Raw genomic sequence first — 17124 nt, 5'->3', positions numbered from 1 at the left:
TGTTTTGCGTCAGTGTGTTGTGCAAGACCAAGGACACACACACCTGCATGCCGACGGGATCTTCTTAAGTAGATATTATTCCAGGATTGTGCATTGAGATGTAGCTTGATCATGCACACGCACACAGCCTCTCCATGAGCCCGGTCAGAAATTATAGACCGTGAATATATAGAAATGCAGCCACACACACTGAATGTATTGTTTGTCTTTCTTGGTTGGAATTGCTGGTGGGTGTGGTGTTACTGTTCATATGTCAGTAGCAGTTATATCAGAATAATATAACATATCGACAAACTTGAATCCTGGTGGTAAAGCATTGTGGCTTGTTTTGTGGTTTAAAGGGTTAGTTTGCTCCAAATCTCAGTCCAGTCATGCAGATAGATTGGGTTTTATCTGATGTGGTTTTGAGATATCTGAGATGTGTGTCTCCTCCCCTAAAACAATGGGGGAGAATGGAATTTTATCTGTGCTGCCCTAACCAATGGAAATCTAAGTTTAAAAAACTCAACAGCAGCGTGTATTTCCAGAATCTGTCACGTTACTCTAGATAGCTTCAGATAATGCCCCACTGTGTGACAGTTATCTCTGACACTGTGTCCTCAGAGGAAGTAGACAGTATATGCTAACTGTAATTTTTTGGTCAGTTTCACAATGTCACTTTTCACAGCTCAAATAAAATTCCATTCACCTCCATTGTTTTGAGGTATATAGGTAGAAATGTCTGAGACAGATATCTCAAAACCTCAACAGATAAAACCAAAACTCTCACAGATACTTTTATGTATTTTTTAAGTACAAAAACAATGGGTTTTTTTGTCATTTGGGAGAACTGACTTTTAAACACAACTACATTTTTTTTTAAATGAGCAAAATATTATTTTCTACATCTCTTATTTTTCCTGCTGTACCAAAAAAATACTGAACCATGACCCCAAAACCTAAGCACATACCGAACCGTAAATTTTGTGCATGTTATGGTTCTGTTTTCAGTCTGACTCTGTGTCCCTAGCTGCCATTCTCCACTGGCCCTCCAGAGCCCCTCAGACTTTTCCCTTTTTGTTTGGACTAAAGTGGGTGGGAGATGGCTGTTTTGAGTTGTATCTTTTAAGACTTCTGACATGATATCATTAAAGTTGCTCAATCATTAAAGTGTTCTGGGTTTTTAGTTTTCTGCCACGTGTTTTTAATCCTGTGTTCATGTACTCCTCCACAGTTTGCTTTTCCCTTCACACCTTCCCTGCATTCAGTCTCGTTAGCCTTTCCCTGCTCCCCGTGTCTTCCCCAGCCTGCCTTAGCTCTCAGCCTGCCCTTGTGTCTTGCCACCTGTTCCTTGTTGTTTCATTAGTTCACTTTGTATTTCAGTCCTGGGTTTCAGTCCAGTTTGCTCTGCATTGTTCAGTTTTTCTCTGCTTGGTTTGGTTTAGCACTGCTGGCACTGAAGCCTAAATCAAGAATTTATTCTTCAGTCTTGCTCTGCATCTGGGTCTGCCTGTTCTACTCTTAACAGTGTACTGTTACACCCCTAATAGTCACTGACAGAATCTAGAGCACAAAGTAAAACCCATATTGTTTTACCAGTCTTTGTACTTTTATGTCTTTAATTGAAAATTGTCATCTAAGCCAAAAGGTCTATTATAGTACATGATGGGGCAAATATAGTTGAAGCTAATCTCTATGTCCTGCCTTGGTGAAGGTTACAATGACGTGCATGTTGAGATTCTGCTGAAACGTAATCTGTCTGACCCAGTAGCCATGAATAGCTGCTTGTTTATATCCAGTGCCATTTCCTGGCACTGGATATAAACAAGCTGAGTCTGAGAAAGAGAGACGATTTGATCTTAAGAGAAAGATTTGAGAAGGCAGAAAAAGTAATTATGAGAAACAGTACTCGATTCGTTTTCAGTTTTGCAAGATGTAATTGTAATAACCACTGATAGACAGACGGAGTAAAACAAAAAAAGATATTGCTATGGAGTTTACCAGGCGTTACCTGCCAATGGAATGGGAGGAGCGATGGAGGAGAGAGAAGGAGAGGAGGAAAAGAGCGATTGAAGAAGGTGGAAAAGAAGGGATAGAGCAGGACAACCGTGAGCTGAGAAGCATCGTGGCCTACAATGACTCCAGGATGGGGTTGATGAGTGGAAGGGGTGAGAAAGAGGGGTCAGAGGTCCAGGTGAGGTATGGCAGTGGTTCTAGTCAGGAGGGAATTGGGGAGCATATGAGCAAGGAGGCTTTCAGGGATGAAGGACTTGGTGATAACATCCACACATACTGCAGCAAAACCTATCCTAAAGACGTTTTCATGGCCCTTAAGGATTTCTGGGATTCATCACTTCTCACAGACCTGACAGTGACCACTGAGAATGGGAACAGCTTTGGTGTGCACTCTCCTATACTGGCTGCTGTCAGCACTTTCATAGGGGAGCGACTGAGGGAAGAAGGTGGAGTGCAATCAGACAATGATAAGAATAAAGAAATCCATAAGTGGTCCGTGTCTCTGGGTCCAGAGGTTGATCATGTTGGGTTACAGGCAGTTTTGGAGTTTGCCTACACTGGGGTTGTATTATCTTTAAACAAACACACCGTGGCCCAGATTAAGGCAGCAGCTCAAGCACTGGGGGTTCCTAGAGTGCTCGGTCTCTGCATCAAAGAGGAAATGATGAAGGAAGGTGAAAGTCCCAAGAAGGAAGAGCGAAAGATCTCTGCTATAGAACAGTTGAAGATTACTCTTCAGTCCATTGAACAGCTGTGGGCAGACAGAGTGGGCTGTGATGTAATTCTGGATGTAGATGGAGCCTTATTTCATGGTTGGCACACTTTATATCATTCTTACAAATGTAATTTTGCTGTATCTTGTTGATAATTTGATGGCGGTCAAAGTTTGAAAACTTTATTTGAAAACCTCTTGTGTCTTCCAGTTCACAGAGTTATCCTGGCAGCTAGCAGTGACTTCTTTCGTGGCATGTTCACCTGCGGAATGAGGGAATCCCATCAAACCTATGTTGCCCTTCCCTTCCTGTTAGCTTCTGAGTTGGACATTCTGATTAGGTTCTCCTACAGTGGGACCCTTCCACTCAACTGGGATTGTGTTTTTGAGATCACCTGCACAGCCCTCCAGCTTCAGTTCCAGCCTCCCATCTCGCTTTGCCTTGACTTCATGCGACAGGAAATGGAAGCAAGGTCCTGCCTGGATGTGATGTCTTTCGCTGAGGCTTATGAGATGACAGAGCTCCTTGAGGAAGCCTATGACTTTGTACTGAGGAACTTCTGGGAGGTGTCAGCCACTGCAAAGTTTCATGACCTACAAGCAGAGAAGCTTCTAGACTTCCTACGCTGTGATGGTCTATGTGTGCCCTCAGAGTTGGCGGTATTTCGAGCTGTAATCTCCTGGGTGGAGGCTGATCCTGAGGATAGATTGGGTCAGGCTGGCTTACTCATGAAGGCAGTTCGCTTCCCCCTCATGACCTTTCGAGAGTTCAGGGAGGTCAGGGCCATTAACCTGCGCATGGAGTGCTTTGGAGACCAGGAGGTGGAACTATATGGCTCTGCACTCAAGGAATTTGGTTTCAGCCTTCCAGAAACCCAGGACCAGTGCCGAGTCAGGCGACCTAAAGATGCTCTGGTTCTGGTCGGGGGAGACCAGCTTAACCCAGATGAGGGTCATCGCATACCATGCAGGGAGCTGTGGTTTGCAAACTCTCTACGCAGTGGTACAGGGTTGGTGAAGAAAATAGAGTGGAAGAGGCTGGGTGAGATGCCAGAAAAGCCAAAGTTCAGGCATGGAGTTGCAGCAATGGGGGGAAGACTGTATGTGGTTGGAGGATGTTACTTCTATACCAAGAATGACATAATGAAATCCACCTACAGGTAAAAAGAGACATAGTCGGTGCACAAATATTCTCTTCTCACTTTCAGTAACCCAGATTGTCACACAGATGTACAATTGTGGTCTAACTTTTCCCATCTTTACATTTATTGCACACATGCTAGTTATGACCCTGTGCAGGACAGTTGGAAGAGGCTGGCTGACTTGCAGGAGTTTAGAAGTAACTTCTCAGTAGTGGTATACGAAGAGCGCCTTTATGCCATTGGTGGAGATAATGAGATCAACACCAATGTAGACAGTGTGGAGATGTACAACACTGACACTGACTCCTGGAGGTAAGACTAATGCTTGAAATAGACTACTTGACACACCATCAACTTTTCAAAGCAGAAGTAAACCTGCATTTCTGTACCTCCAGTACTGGCATGTTTTGGCTTTGGCACAGTTTCACCCACTAAGTTGCGATATGTAAAAATACTTACACATGGTATTATCTGAGTAGCCTGTTTAAAGTATATTAGATGGACACATGTGACCAAGATTTCTCATTAGCTACTAGCCTTTCTTACAGTTGATACCTCTTACTCACCTAGCTATCATATTGTCATAATGGGTGTACGGATCAACACAATAATATTTTGCTGAAGTTAAGTAGTTGATGGATGCTGTTTTCTCCACAATGGCACATAATGACTGAGTTCAATTAGTCAAGGTGCAGCTGATTCATGTTTTATTTTTACAACCACTATTTTTATGTAAACTGCACTTTATGACTGGCAGCTGATACCGCTTTTACCACTCACCATTTTTGTCTCTAGGTCTAATAGTGTATGTTAAAATATTTTGCTTTCAACTCTCCATCCTGTCAATGTGACTGGAAACTTCTGGAGATTGATTTGTTTCACCACTTCACTATATTCCTGTCTGATGCCTCTTGTTTTGCTCCTTTCAGCTATGTCCAGCCCCTGGACCAGGCTCTGAGTGGCTATGCTGTCAATGTCACAAATGGAGGAATCTTCATCTCTGGAGGTTTCAACTGTAAGTATGTGTGTCTGGTTTCCATGTTCCTGTACCACCCAGAGACCGGAACCACTTACTTGGCAGACATGACCCATGACCGGGCCCAGCATTGCATGGAAGCCCTGCAAGGTCATCTTTATGTTGCTGGTGGTGTATGTAACCTGCGGAAGTTTTACACCGACCAACAAGCCTGTGAGGTGTATGACCCTGTGGCTGATTCCTGGACTGCTTTTGCATCACTGCCTGTGCCCCATGTGGGTGCAGCATCAGCTGTTCTGGAGGAGAAGATCTATATACTGGGAGGATACTGCCAGGATGACTATAGTGAGTCTGGACTGGTCCACCGGTTCAATCCCAGCACACAGCGATGGGAGAACATGGGTAAACTGCCTGGAGCTGTTACTGACATTCGGGCCTGTCTGATGCAATTGCCCCAGCATTTAAGACAGTAACAGGCTGGACAACTTCAAGGTGAAATCCAATTAGACACAAAAACAGGTTATGGCAATCAAAGGTGTTAAATATCAAAATGTGGCGAAAATTATATTAATTGTTAGAAATTGACAGACTTTTTGGTGTGATCTACTAGCAAACATCAATGAATTATACTATTAGTTCTACTTTTTCATGTCAAAATATAAATTATCGGAATTAAAGTCCAGGATGACTTTTGTAAATGCCAGATCCTTTTTGAAGAAGTAGAAATATACACTATGATCAAGGCCAGATTACCAACCAGGCAAAGCAGGCAACTGTCCAGGGGCCCCAAAAGCCCAGGTTTATTCCGTATCAGTCGGGTTTACATAATTTGATTAATTCAAATCAAATTTCTTAGAAATTTGCACCACTGAAGTACCACAATATAGTAATATCAACTATGAAAGGTCCTCCATCTAGTGGCCCTGGTCTAAAAGAGGGGGCTTGTGTAAAAATTAGTATTAAGACCTGAATTGTTTTAGTTTATATTGTAAAGTTGTACTTCATCAAACTGCACACAAAAAACCTGGGGCAAGGTGGTATTATTCAGTCATAGTAGTACTGTATGGTTGCAACAATTCATTTAGCAGTATGTTTGTTCAGTATAAAAAGATCAGAAAATAGTGAAGAATGCCAATAATTATTCTCTGAAGCCCTCTCTGAATCAAAATTACTTGTTTTGTTCTGAAAAACAGTCAAAATCCCAAAGATGTTGAATTTACCATCATTAAAAAGTGTGAAAACTAGAAAACATTTACATTTGAGAAGCTGGCACCAGTGAATTTTTAGCATTTCATTTTTGAATTTAATCCATTAATCAGTTAATCAATAAATCATTTCAGCTCCAGACTGCTATCATTTATTGTGGGGGTCACTGGGGACCCAACAACACATTTTTGCCCTAGGACCCCATAGAAGGTTAATTCAGCCATGACTATGATCATCTAAACAAAATCAGTCAGTTCCATTTTGTATGGTGTTTTATTGTAGAAACAGATGATCATTTTGTATGTGAAAGAATTCAAAAACACAGAATCAATAACAAAGGAGATAATAATGCTACATTTTACACACTTGTAACATAAAATTGAAACATTAAGACTGAATTGTAGAATTTTAACAAAGTTAATTAAGTTTTTGTGATGGTTTTGATTATGGTTTACAGAAAATCTATATATACTCCTCAATTTTTAAAATATTTTTAAGAAGTAATAGTGTTAGTTGTTTATTTGTCTCATGCAAGTGCCAACCTGTAGTGGATAAACATTTGTCAAAAAAAAATAAAACAACAAATGCAAAGAACATAACTTTCCATAGTACATATTTCAAGCTCTACAGATAAAATGGGCCATGAAAAGGTTTAATTCCTAAAACAGTTATCATACCACCATAATTTAAAGCCCTTAAATCATCACACAATTAGCAATGAAACATGAACATGAACTTCACCTAAATGACATAACAAACACCCTTTTTTTCTTAAGGGATACTACTAAACCTACTATGGTAGTAGTATTCAGTAGGATTCAGAATTCTGGATTATACTCATGAAATGCAATAAGTATTTTAGATAAAGTCCAGGCCTGTACACCTCATCATTTGCATGCAGGAAGTAAACACAAAGTACAGTACTATCCTCTCTGTCAGGGAAAGGCATATGATCCTTAAATTAATGATGTTTTTTTAAGTGGACCCATGATTTAACCCGTGTTTAATCATATACATAAAAATACATTCTTATTTTTTGGATTTCAACAATGTATCTTAATAAATCAACACAATAAATAAAGAAATCAATCTCAGGATAATTGCACTCACAAGAGAAATTGCTGAAAGGAAGAAAAAAACAAGACAAAAAGCATCTTGTCCACATTCTTAACCTCAAAAATCTATGATGTTGGGAAAACAAGGAACCCACTGAAGACACTTGTATGTATTTTCCCACCTTCCCAAAGGATGATGTTTACAGTGTCATTGGCATTTAATTCAAGAATTACTGTGTTGCTGGTGGTGTCACTGGCATCTGGTCCTGTGAATTCCCAGGTGCTCACTTGGTATCTCCCGTTTTTCACCAAGATGGCTCCTGAGGTGTAGCTGTTGTAGCCAAAAGTCATGAAGGAAAAGTGGTAAACCCCTTTCAGTGGAGCAGTGAAGCAACCTGAAAAAGAGAAAGTCATTTCACATGACTCAAATCATAACCGGATTTCCATCCTTGCTTGAAAGAATTTTTTTCCCGTACTTTACTGGTCTTCTTAGTCTGTAGGCTAAATATTAAGCTGAAGCCAGCAGTTGGTTAGCTTAGCTTAGTTTAGCATAAAGACTGAAAACAGCTCTAGCCTGGCTCTTTGGGAAGGTAACAAAATTCACCTATCAGCACATTTTTTAATATGTTATATCACATTTGTTTACTCTGTACAACAACAGAGGTCACTATTTCTTTTCATATCGGGCTGTCATTGGTCAGTTTTTTTGAGGTTAAATATATTGAACATACCTGTTTTACTGTTGTAAGCGTTGCCAATGTTTGTGAAGACTCTGTTGAAGATCAGAATACTGCTGGTGCTGGCAGTTTTGGGTCCAGTGAACACATCACGAGATTCGATTATAGTTGCAGAAAACGCCACCTTAGCATTGACTAAAGAATGGAAAGTAAACATTGTTTAGTTGAGAGCTATTTCATCTTTAAATATTTTACCTTTATCGCCAATTACATGTAGAGTCTTGAAATATTTTTTCTGCCCTTATCTTCTGCTTTAAGACTATCCACCTTCAGTTTTAGTCTATTTTGTTCCTTAACTTTTCTCTCAATGTTTGTTATTCCTATTAACAGAAACAGATCATTATTTTAAAAAGGTAATTTCACATTTTTCCCCAAACCATTCAACAGTTATGATAAACAGCAACATAGAGCCCTAATCAGACTAATAGATTGGTCTCTTTATTTTAAAAAATGTAGAGTCAAGGGATATTTAATAATCTTTACACCTACCTGCGGTTTTGCTCTTGAGAGTGTCAGTGTCAGCCTTCTGCTGGTTGACTGTAGTGTTTTGTATTTTCAGCTGTTCGTCAACATGCCTGAATTTGCTCCCAGTTTCTTCCATAAATTTACTGACTGTAGCTTTTTGTTGTTTGAGTTTTGCACTGAAAGCTTAGAACAACAATAAAGTCATAGTAATTTCATAGGAATACATTTTATTCAAGACATTTTCTCATCTAATTCATGAAAATTATTTTTAATAAAGGTTGCTCTATGCACATATAATTTGGTAGAAGTTAACATAAATATTAAATGTTTTAAAAGTTACCTTTACTGTTGTCTTGTATTTTCTTCAGTTCAGTATCAAGGTCTGTCTTTGTGGCATCCAGTCGGGCTTCAACTTTGCCTTCAAGCTCCTGGGTTGTTGTGTTAAGATGGGACAGTCTATTTTTATATAGATTCAGGAGTTTTTGTGTGTCACTGAACGAACCCTTGGTCTCTGTCTCCAGATTTTCAAGCTTGGCTTTATTTTCCCTCAACTTTCTCTCAGTTACATTGAGTCTCTCTTCAATCTCATTGATGTTTACTCCTTCTCTTTCCCTGGATTTGCGCAGTTCTTGAATCTCTTTCTTCAGGCTAGAAATGTCATCGTTGTTTTCTTGCAGCTGTGTCTTTGTGTGGTTGATTTCCATCTTAGTTTGTAACTTAATCCTTTTAAGCTCCTCTTGTACACTGGAAAGAGTCTCAAGATTTTCTCTGGTCTTACCTTCAACAGCAGCAATCCTTTCTTGCAGCTCCTTTTGGTTATCTTTGAGTGTTTTATCAAGGTATTCAATGTTTTCATAATTTGAACAACGAGTTGGTGAATCTTGTTTTGTTTCACCCTCACACTGCCGTTTATGTGGGAGCTTGGAAAATGCCAGTCCAAATAAAGCAAAAAGGAAAAGCATCTTTGTGGCCATTTTCAGTGATAAGATATGTTCTCCTCTTCTCTTCTGTACATAACAGCTGTCTGCAAAATTAGCAATAAGTTGATGGCTCTCATGAGGCAGCTCCTTTTATCTTTGACAGGACAGCCCAAATCTGACAATGAGGGTGGAGGAAGAACGTTCTCACACAAATGTCATTTAGGGGATGTCCCTCGCCACTCAGAGCAAACAACAAGGAAACAACAGAGCCAGGAAATCTCTTTAATTTTCTGTCTTGTGTAGTCTACTCTTACCCTCCTTCTGCCTCTCCCGTGTAGAAATTAAGCTGAATCAAAAATTTTAACTGCAACTCATTCCCTTGTTTTTTTTTTTTTGTCCATGCACGACACACTCACTTTAATATCCTAGTACATTTCTTGATGTATTTTGGTTGTGTGAACCATCCATGTGTTAAATATATGCATGTGTAGGTCTATTATGTTGTTGGTTGTATTCAAATTGTGTTATTTTAAAGCAATAACACAATGGGATAAGTCCTTTTTCGCAAAAACCCTACAAATTCAGTCATGTCTACCATCAGGTCAAGCATTTCAGCTGACAGATTACATATAAATCATATGGATTCAAGGATTGAGTGACCAGTGGGATGCGTCTCAAAAGTACTTTACATAAAGTACATTTAAACTGTTGACTTCAGTCTACTATTGATGTTCTGTTATGTCTTCTGTCTGTCTCCTTTGTCAATGTAACCTCAGCTGGTACCTCAAGCCCTTACTGTCAAAAGAACCTCTGTGTTGTTGTCAAATCCAGCACAAAATTTCTGGAAGTTTTTATATGAGTTTTTATATTTTATAAGAATTATATGATATGAGATGATCTAAACCAATCCAGAGCCAAACCATTCATTCATATATATTTTATGCCATGTAATATACATAATGTGTATGAGATGCACTTTCTGCTCATTTTAATTCCGTAGACATGACAAAGAAACATGCTGAATATAGTGATCACCAGCGCACAGTGATAACAATGTTCACACCAGGGCCAAAAGCATCTGATAATATAGTACTTACAGTATTAGTATCACTAATAAATTTTGAAAAGTTCCACTGAAATAGTCACTGCTGTTATTATGAACAAGGAAAATATGTATGATGCATGTTTCGTTTCAAAGTTAGGAACGAGGAACATGAGGCGGAGAAAAACATGCTTTACATTGGAATGAGGATGTAGACAAGAAAAATGCTGATCAAAGTGATAACTGATGACACAGGTATGCTGACAGACAGACCACATTAACCCAGTGATGTAGTGTATGCAAGTCAAACCAGTCTAAAAAGGTTGTACAATGTCAGCTACTTTGGGCTGAAATAGTTTAATTTTCATGAATTTGTGTTCATTAAAATTACATTTCTTATTGTAGGGCAGTAACTTATCAGTTCTATTGTAATTTTGAAGAAACACTTGATGTAAATTAACCCTATATCCTTTACTTTTTGCTTTTTCATATTAGGGCTTTGATTTTGATTGAAACAACTACACACATTAACAACTTCAATGCATTATACTGTGGAATACAAGCACCAGGAGGTTAATTTTTTCCTTTGTTTTTGGATCAGTGTTTTTCAAAGTCCACCTTTTATACTGTACAGGTCGCCACATTAACACATGCACACATTTCTGTTTTTACGCAACACTGCTCCCTGTTGCTCTACGTATATAGCACAAAGTATGATGCAATTTGCATTTTTCATCTCTCTCTCGGCCACTCTTGCTTCATTATTTGCTTCTTGCAACTGAAAGCTAAGCCATTAAACAAAAAAAGTTAATAAACCTGAAGGCTTCAAGGAACATAGACTTGTCCAGACTGAACTGTATGATCATTTGCAAGATTTGAATTGCTTTGTGGGAAATCCTAAACAGTCTAACATCATGCATGTGATGTCTCTTGATACTTTCCTTTTTATATTTTGTTTATTGATTGATTCTTAATTGACATCTGGGAATATGAAACCAGCTGTATCATTTCACTTCAGGCAAACCCAAGTTGAACTGACAGTAAACATTCTTAAATAAAGACAAAATGGCCCTTAAAACAAATATTTTAATAACTGTGTTATACTTCACTTACACTAAAAAAGAGACAGGCAGATAATCTGACATTGAAAAAGTCTCTGAAGTGTCATCACTGTGCATCATCATTTTTTTTAAAAAATGACTGACTGACTCCCAGAAAATCAATCCTGCTATAATTTTGTATGCACAGGCAATAATCTTTAAAATCTAATATTTTCCAATGAAATGAAGCCCTTCTCATTTGAAGCTGCTTGAAAACATATACAGTGTGTGGAAATACACTAAGTCCCTTAACTGGAGAAGTTCTGATACTACTTGGTACTGGGTTATTTCGGTATGAGTACCGATATCTAGCCCTACACAGTTTTAGATATTTTACTGGTACACACTCACAAAATCCTCCCAGTAGGCCTGCCGGGACACGACTTGAACTAGCACCTCAACACTGCTTACTCACTGACACCTAAGCACCCTCCTCAATGAAGAGAGCAGGTATATAAGCCTCCACAGTCTGCAAGGAAAAATAAGATAACACAAAATCACAATTGAAGAAATGGAGTTCAGGTCTCTGCTTCTGCTGACCCTTTTGGGATTCTTGTTTGTGGACGGCAAACTGAAACATGTAGAAGAATGTCAGATTGATGTTGAAGCACTGGAGGACAGGCTCAATGCGACTGTAGAGGAGCTGATGACACAGAAAGCTGAAGTGGACAGACTGAAGAAAGAGAATGAAGGTATGAGAATATAATTATCACAGATATTTCTGCTGAAATTATAAGGAATGCGTTTATTCTTTGTCATTAATTGACTTAAAAATGTACTTTACAGACATGCAAATGAGACTGAATGCCACAGAGGAGGAGATTGACAAGCTGAAACAGAATGTTGGTAATGGTAAGATGATCAAATATGAAAGTTTGTGTTACCACTGTTCAATATTGTACTTCAGTACTGTATTATTTTAATTATTTAGATTTCAAGTAATTAGTAAAATTCCTGTGATCATGATGTATACACTGTATATGTATATGATTATATTGTTTATGTTGATAAAGCTTTGAAGATTTGTAAAAAAAAAAAAAAAAAAAAAAACACCTGTGTGTGTTCTTGTCTGTGATTGTTTTTATGTTTATAATTTCTCCATGTAACTGCCTCTCCACAGATACTCCTAAGATTGCATTCTCCGCCTCTTTGGTGAATTCTGGCGAGATTTACAGAGGACCGAGTGCAGACAAGACCCTGGTTTTCAAAAGGGTCTTCTCAAACACTGGCAGTGGTTACAGTCAAGATACAGGTACTGTAGACTGTGTGTGTGGACCAAGTATTCCTCATAGGAACATGAATCTGTTTACGCTGTCATGTTGTGGGGACCCGCCTCCCTTATGGGGACAAAAAGCAAGTCCCCTTAACGTAAATCAGACTTGGTAAGTCAATGTTACGTCATCTCAAGTTATGAAACACTAATGTGTGTGTGTGTGTTTGTGTGTGTGTGTTTTCCTGTGTGCACCTCAGATGTATTTGTCGATAAGTCAATCAAGTTGCACTAAATGTCCTAAGGCTGTAAAACTAACACATCTGGTTCTGGTATTTCAAACAAGATCAAACAGGAATTTGCTAATGCTGTTTGACTCAAGTCTCTACTGTGTTCTTGTGCTTTTTGTGATGCTGACTGAAGTTTAAGCTGCACTAATCAATATTTTCATATTAACAATGGATAAAATGACTAAGTGTTATATATAAGTTGTCGGTTTTACTGACAAACCCATAGAGAATTATTACCCGACTGTTTTGTTCTTCTCTGTTCTGTGTTTTCGTCTACTTTGGATCATTGTTTTGGTTTCCTGGCCTGAAAAGCTACTCTCATAAACCTTGTTTCCAGAAGAAGCAGGCAGTTTTTTTTTTTTGTTTTTTTTTTAGCAAAAGACTCTGATAAACTGACTGTACCCTACCTGTACAGCACCAAATGGCAGGCAGACAAAGTTAGCAACTACCTGAGGAATATGGTTAAGCATCTAACCGCTAAAGAGACAGATATTTGCCTCAAGCGTTAGTAAAAAAAACAAAATAGAGCACACAGATCCACACACTAAGGTTTGGCCCTGCCTCTCAGAAAAATGTGAACAAAACTCAAACCTACTTGTAATTTGAATAAAACTTCTTGCATCTGCTTGTTTTTGCTCTGTTGCAGGAATCTTCACAGCACCAGTGAACGGTCTCTACTACTTCAGCTTCAGCACCTATGGCTACAACACTCATGTCATGGGGGCCATTTTAATGAAGAATGGTGGCCGTCAGATTTCAACCTATGATAACCTTTCAGATGATGGTTCAGACAGTAGCAGTAATGCTGTTGTTCTGCAACTGGTTGCTGGCGATAAGGTTTACATGGAACTGTGGGATGACGGTAGAGTGTTTGATAACCATAATGCGCACACAACCTTCAGTGGTTTTCTCCTCTTCACTGTGTAGATGATCAGATATCACACATTTATATTATGGTTATATCCTGAGGAGAGACACTCATGCAACAATAATAATGCTTGTAAAACTAGTTCCTTGAGATCACTGTCGTTAGGCATATGCTGATATGAAAATTCTAATCATCTTGGCTCAAATAAGATAAACATGTCTACCTACTGTTCTATCACTTTGTAAAGCGTTGAATTGCTTTTGTATGATATTGTGTTATAAACATGAACTATTAAAAAAAACTTTTAAAAAAACTTAAAAAAAAAAAAAAAATACAAAAACCCAACACCTATTTCAATGAACTTTTAATGAAAGTAGAGTTTGTGAACATCTTCAGAACAATAAATGCAAAATAAAAAACTTTTTACATTGTCTCCCTTCCTATGTTTGGTGACTAAACACTGCTCTCTGCACCATCTGAAGGTGTGATGTAGGAACAGCTCCCTCTTGTTTTCATAATTGGTTAAGGCAGTTATAAGATAGGATTTCTGGTTTCACTAGTGACTTCAGGATGTCAGGACAGGATGGTGACTATCATTATAGTCAGAAAGTCAGAAGAATGAATGTCCAATATTCAGAGTTCAGTGAATGGTGATTTATTTATACAATCTTACACAATCTTACAATTTCATTTAGCAGACGCTTTTATCACATGGTAAAAAACAGACACACATGGGCTGGTGAAAAGTTGAATATGAGGATATGGGGAAATACAAACAAAATAAACAGGAGGTTAAAACACAATTAACAATGCACATGAACACAATAAATCAAATTCAGATCACTCTTGAGGTATTCACACTTCAAAGATAAGGATAAGTATTTAAACTCTTTTAGGTAACTTACATACTAGTAAAAGATACAGACATAGCAGGAATATAATAAACATTCAAGAGTAAAATGAAGTTTGACTTACCAGTAATCATGAACAGAGACAATGCAGCAACTTAAGTTGCAAATTAAGCAGGTAAACAAGTGGAGGCAGGGACCCAGGTGCATTCTGATCAATTGGGATCAATTGATCAGAATGCAGGGTGGAATGGAAAGAATTGGGAGTGAAGGTAGTGAAGGAGCCAAACAAATAGGAAATGGTGATTTCTTCAGTACAGCAGTAAAGGGTGTAAAAATATTTTATTAATCTTAAGTTGTTATTGAAATAATTATTGTACCATTCCAATTTAAACCATGAACACTTTGAATACAGTACCTTCAATCTGAATACATAGCACCAAAAATACACTGTATAACAGCTGTACAGTGTAGACACTCAAATTTATTTAGACCTAAACGTTGTCCACATGAAACTCTGTGAATCAAACTCTTTAGTAATTTGAACCAAAATTTAGTTCTCAACTCTAAAAACTAAAAGGGGACACAATCAACTACAAACTCACCTGAGTCTCACCTGTACAAAAGTACCAAAAGATATGTGCACATAGCAACCTACACTAACTTTGATCAACTTGCCATAACCGCCACTCTGTTTCAGCTTGTCAATCTCCTCCTCTTTGGCATTCGGTCTCGTTTGCAGGTCTGTAAAAGTACATAATGTACGTAGTTAATTAATGACAAAGAAAAAGTGCATTACTTACAATTTTGGGCAGAAATACGTGTTAATTTCATTCTTGTACCTTCATTCTCTTTCTTCAGTCTGTGACTGAGTTCACTTTAACTTTCTGTGTCATCTCTACAGTGGCTTTGAGCCTAGCCTCCAGTGCTTCAATATCATTCTGACATCTTTCAGTTTGTTGTCTATGTTCTTTATTAACTCCATTTGAGTTCTCAGCCAGTCACTAATGTCCATGTTACCTATCTGTCCAAAACCTGGCTCCACAAACAACAATCCCAAAAGGGTCAACAGAAGCAAAGACCTGATCTCCATTTCTTCAATCGTAGTTTTGTGTTCTCTTGGATATTTTCCTTGCAGATTGTGGATGCTTATATACCTGTTCTCTTCACTTAAGAGAGTCCTTAGGTGCCATTACCTTATATGATTTACGGTTTCAGATATTTTGTGATGCTCTATGACTCAAAAGTGACCTTGCAACTTAACCTACAGGTAAACATACCTGCACACGTCACAGTCATTAGGCACAATGAGTGAAACGTATCCGGAGGGCACATGATTCATAATCAATCATGCTCTATTAATCTAACAGTCATTTTAAAGGAATGATGATGCACAGTGATAACCCTTCAAAGACTTCAGTTCACAATTTCAATTTGTTTTAAGGGCCTTTTTTTGTTGTTGTTGTTTAAGAATGTTTATTGTCAGTTTAGCTTGGGCTTGCCTGAAGTGAAGTGGTACAACTGGTTTCATATTTGAAATATAAAAAGGAATGTATCAAGAGACATAACATGCACTATGGTGAAGTACTTTTATGTTAGACTGTTTGGGATTTCCCACAAAGTAATTCAGACTTTGCAAATGATCATACAGTTCAGTTTGGATAAGTCTACATTCTTTGAAGCCTTCAGGTTTATTATTATTTTTTGTTTGATTTAATGGCTTAGCTTTGAGTTGCAAGAACCAAATAATGAAGCTAGAGGTGGGCGAATAATAAATAACAAATACAAATATGTTATTCAGCAAAGCACAAATAGTGGGTTTTTTATGAACATTTATTTTGTACAAATATTTTAAAAATCATTTGTTTTTGGGAAGAAAAAAAAAACATGTTAAATACCAGCACACAGGTCGGTTACATCACTATCTCTGTCTTTCTCCTCCTCTGCTCCGCTGTTACGTCTATCAGCAGGTTGCAACTAGGGGGGTCACATCTACCTGCTACATGATGCACATTTCCTTATTTGGACATCACTCCCAGAGTTGGGGATGTTCCCCCGAGATTAAGCTGAGCTACTGACACAAGTGAAGTGCTCTCAAGGGACTCTCCATACCCTGTTGTTCCCTTTCTCCTTTCCACAAAGTTAGGTTGTAAAAAATAGGCAATAAATGAAAAATGCAAAGCAAGAATTGCCTTTGAAGTTCTTCACATTACACACTGTGCTGTCTCTAAGTTAGGGGTGTATAAATAAGTAGACATCTGGCTGCACGTTTGCAGAGAAGTTGGTTTTAGTTCAGTAGTCAGCGCTATGACTATGACTATGATCTGGGAGACTCAAGTTCAAGACCCAGTGTGGGGACCTCCTTCATAAGATAGTTTATTCATAAACGCTTATTTTAACAAAAAGATGAAGATACCCCGCACAGCAGTGCCTCTCTCCTAGGTGCCAGCTGATTCAGGGCAAATTACAGTAAGTCAAAAAAGGTTTCCAGTGCACACCTGGATACTAGGATAGACACTATTTATTAAGGGATTACATTAAAAAACAAAAAGAGTGAA

The 17124-nt window shown here is 38.3% G+C and overlaps 3 protein-coding genes across 3 annotated transcripts; 2 read left to right on the top strand and 1 right to left on the bottom strand.

Moving 5' to 3' along the window:
- The first annotated feature begins 1363 nt into the window (after positions 1-1363).
- On the top strand, positions 1364-6616 carry si:ch211-63p21.8 (kelch-like protein 33). Its single transcript, XM_044341689.1, has 4 exons — positions 1364-2807; positions 2919-3867; positions 3991-4161; positions 4779-6616. The coding sequence occupies exons 1-4, from the start codon at positions 1970-1972 to the stop codon at positions 5296-5298; spliced, it is 2478 nt and encodes an 825-aa protein (XP_044197624.1). The 5' UTR covers positions 1364-1969; the 3' UTR covers positions 5299-6616.
- LOC122973887 (uncharacterized protein At4g38062-like) lies at positions 5483-10075 on the bottom strand. The gene is made up of 4 exons (XM_044341690.1): positions 8629-10075; positions 8313-8471; positions 7818-7958; positions 5483-7481 (listed from the first exon to the last, which is right to left on the bottom strand). The coding sequence occupies exons 1-4, from the start codon at positions 9260-9262 to the stop codon at positions 7213-7215; spliced, it is 1203 nt and encodes a 400-aa protein (XP_044197625.1). The 5' UTR covers positions 9263-10075; the 3' UTR covers positions 5483-7212.
- Positions 10076-11374: 1299 nt separating this feature from the next.
- On the top strand, positions 11375-14149 carry LOC122973888 (complement C1q-like protein 4). The gene is made up of 4 exons (XM_044341692.1): positions 11375-12042; positions 12137-12202; positions 12471-12602; positions 13497-14149. Exons 1-4 carry the CDS (start codon positions 11862-11864, stop codon positions 13775-13777), a joined length of 660 nt encoding a protein of 219 aa, XP_044197627.1. The 5' UTR covers positions 11375-11861; the 3' UTR covers positions 13778-14149.
- The last annotated feature ends 2975 nt before the right edge of the window (positions 14150-17124 follow it).

The sequence above is a fragment of the Thunnus albacares genome, chromosome 22, assembly GCF_914725855.1.
Source record: "Thunnus albacares chromosome 22, fThuAlb1.1, whole genome shotgun sequence".
Taxonomy (NCBI): domain Eukaryota; kingdom Metazoa; phylum Chordata; class Actinopteri; order Scombriformes; family Scombridae; genus Thunnus; species Thunnus albacares.
The sequence above is the reverse complement of the archived record's forward strand: the minus strand, read 5'-3'. Positions and strand labels throughout refer to the sequence as shown.